General features: G+C 50.3%; 1 protein-coding gene across 2 annotated transcripts in view; it reads left to right on the top strand.

The window, feature by feature from the left end:
* The first annotated feature begins 2,672 nt into the window (after nt 1–2,672).
* The window catches only part of TBC1D10A (TBC1 domain family, member 10A), a 45,635-nt gene continuing 45,311 nt past the window's right edge, over nt 2,673–2,996 (top strand). The window contains exon 1 of one of the 2 annotated variants that reach the window (XM_006894780.1): nt 2,673–2,966. In XM_006894780.1, the coding sequence (XP_006894842.1) occupies nt 2,758–2,966 (209 nt within the window). In that variant the 5' untranslated portion in view covers nt 2,673–2,757. The remainder of the gene's footprint in view (nt 2,967–2,996) is intronic. The other variant, XM_006894779.1, reaches the window with a different exon arrangement.

Here is a 2,996-nt window from a genome sequence, read left to right as displayed (position 1 = left end):
ACTTGACGGCACATAACAACAACAACAACAACCATTGAATTCACTGCGACTGGCACAGGAGGAGATGGCCCCTCCTTGTCCAGCAGAGCTGGAGGATTCAAACTGTGTGCCTTTGGGATTGCAGTGCAGCTTCTTGCCACTAGGCCACAGAGCTGCCTAGAGGCAAGGATTTTGAAGCTCTGTCTGACATACTTTGGATTAGAGAAAAATATCATGCTTGGAAGGCTGGAGGGACAGTAGGAGAGGAAGACCCTGCATGAGATGGATTGGCACAGTAACTGGGGTAATGGGGGCAGCTGTGTCAGAGACAGTGAGACTGGTTCAGAATAGGGTAGGGTTTAGAGCTACTCCCCTATGAGTTGCAGGTGACTCAACAGCACATAACAACAACAAAACAATAACTCCTATTGCCAAAAGACTACAAGAGATGGCACAACTAATTTGGAGAGTAGTTTTGCACATTCCTGAAAAGGTCAAAACAGTTGCCATACACATAAGAAATGAAAACCAAGTAGCTCTGGTGGCCTAGTGGCAAGAAGCTGCACTGCAATCCCGAAGGCACAGGATTCAAATCCACCAAGTAGATGCTCTGCTGGAGAAGGAGGAGCAATCTCCTCCTGTGCCTGTCGGATCCCATTTGACGGCACACAAGAAAAGAAAAAAAAGAAAAGAAAAGAAAAACAGCTTCATACAAAAGTTTGTTCATAGTAACATTATTCATTCATACAACCCAAATGGCCATCACTAATGAATGAATATACAAAATATTTTTCGGCCATAAAAAGGAATGGAGTACTGACCCATGCTACAATAACAAAAAGTTCCATTGCCATCAAATTGGAACCAACTCATAGCTGACCCTCCAGTGGATTTTCAGAGGCTGCAAATTGCACAGAGGAGACTGTTTATCATTCTCCCTCAGAGCTGCTGATGGATGCCAATTGTCTGCTTTTACTACAATTTAGGGAACCCTTAAAACTATTGTCACCTAAAAGAAGGAAAATGTGGAAGACCACCCATTGTAGAAAATGTCTAAAGGTAGAGGAAGTACATTTAGTAACTGTCCAGGACTGGGAGAAGCTCTTGTGGCACAAAAGGTCTGTGGTTTGAGCCCACACTCTGCTGGAGAAAGATGTGGCAGTTTGCTTGCCTGAAAATTTCCAGCTTTGGAAACCCTATGAGGCTGTTGGTATAAATTGGAATCAGTGCATATTTTCAAGAGTCCTTAGAGAAACATTATGCTGGGGAAAATAGAGGATTGGCTATTGAGAAGAAGACCCTCAACAAAATGGACTGACAGAACTACCACAGTGGGCATGAGCATGACAAGAGATCCTGAGACTGGTCCAAGACATTATAAGGTTCAGATTTGTTGTTTTTAGGGTCGCAACGGCTTATGGTAAGAAATAGAGCTGCCAATGCAAAGGGCCTGGTAGAAAGACAGGCACTCTCTTCCCATGTAATTTACTGCCTTTGAAAACCTGCAGAAAGGTCAGGTATGGGTCGGTTCACACTCCAATCCATAGCTGGGAGGTACCCAACAATATGAGTCATAGTTGACTTGATGGCACTTAACAACAATAACAACAGATAGCAGAGGGCTATCTGTGTTGTTTTTATACCCAGGACCGGACCGGGGGAGCGTAGAATAGGGAGTGATTGCTACTGGGTATGGCATTTCTTCGGGGGATCATAGCAAGGAAACAAAATACTGATGACTACACAACTTGGTAAATATACTAACTCCAGTTGAATTTGAAAACATGTTTCTCATATATAAATCTTTTTTTAAAAAATTCATTCATTGTTACATTTTCCTCTCTCCCCTCCCCTAGTCCACTTTGCAATGCACCTCTTGTTCCTGATTGTTGTCATGCCATGTATCCATATATTTAAATTGAAGTGAATTGGTGCATTAAATGATTATCAGAGACAGAAGTAGAACTTAAGGCAGTGCGGCTCAATAAACCTGTTCATCAATCTTAATAATTAGGTCTCCCGGGAGCTCATTTTTTAAGCCTAGGGAGCCGTGACCAGTGGAACAGGGCTATCGAACTTGTAGGGGCTTGGTGGGGCTTTTAAGGGCTCCCCTCGACGAGTTCCTGAGGCCATCTGCGTCTTGTCAGAGTTCATCGCCACCAGAGCTCGCCATAAAGGAATGAGTGAAACAGTACATCGCTAGGGACTCAGGAGGAGCAGAAGTTCGGTAGTCGCCGCTTACTGAACGGCCTCCCCCTGTATCTCTTAATTGAGAAGGTAAGCGCAGCAACTGCACACACCGCCGACTCGTGTGCTGTGTGTCTCTATGGGAGCGTGCATGCGTGTGCGGATGTGGGTCTACTTTCCCCTCCCTTCTCCCCCACCCTGTCCTAATGAGGTATAAACTGGTGCAGGCTTGTGGGCTACCTGCCAGCCAGGTGCTGGAGGTGACAGGTTCGCCCGGCTGCCAACCCGGAAAGGCCGGAGAAGCTGGTCCAGGTGAACTCTCCTGATTGGCAGCTTGGGGGACCCGCTGCCCCACCCCCTCACGTCGGGCCTGTTGGCGCCAGCCCGGGGCAGGTAGGCGGGGCCTGCATCCGTAGCGCCCATTGGGCGTGGAGGGACGCTCCCTAGTGGCTTAGAGTCCCGCCCCCAGCCGTATCGTGGCCAATGGCCGCGGCGAATGGGCAGGGCATTGGCGGCGTCGGCGGCTGCCGGGAGGCTGAGGTGGCTGAGGCGGCCGCTGAGGCTGAGGCTGAGGCGGCGGGCGCGGCCAGGATGGCGAAGAGCCGCGGAGAGAACGGGCCTCGCGCGCCCGCGGCGGGGGGAAGCCTGTCGGGGACCCGGGAGAGCCTGGCCCCGGGCCCCGACGCTGTGGCTGCCGACGAGCTCAGTTCTCTGGGCTCCGACTCGGAGGCCAACGGCTTCGCGGAGCGTCGCATCGACAAGTTCGGCTTCATCGTGGGCTCGCAGGGCGCCGAGGGCGCGTGAGTAGCGCCAGGGGCCTGGGCGGGGGG

This window comes from Elephantulus edwardii, unplaced genomic scaffold (genome assembly GCF_000299155.1).
Source record: "Elephantulus edwardii isolate Elephantulus edwardi_28Jun2011 unplaced genomic scaffold, EleEdw1.0 scaffold00151, whole genome shotgun sequence".
NCBI classification, from domain to species: domain Eukaryota; kingdom Metazoa; phylum Chordata; class Mammalia; order Macroscelidea; family Macroscelididae; genus Elephantulus; species Elephantulus edwardii.
This window is presented reverse-complemented; position numbering and strand designations above follow the sequence as displayed.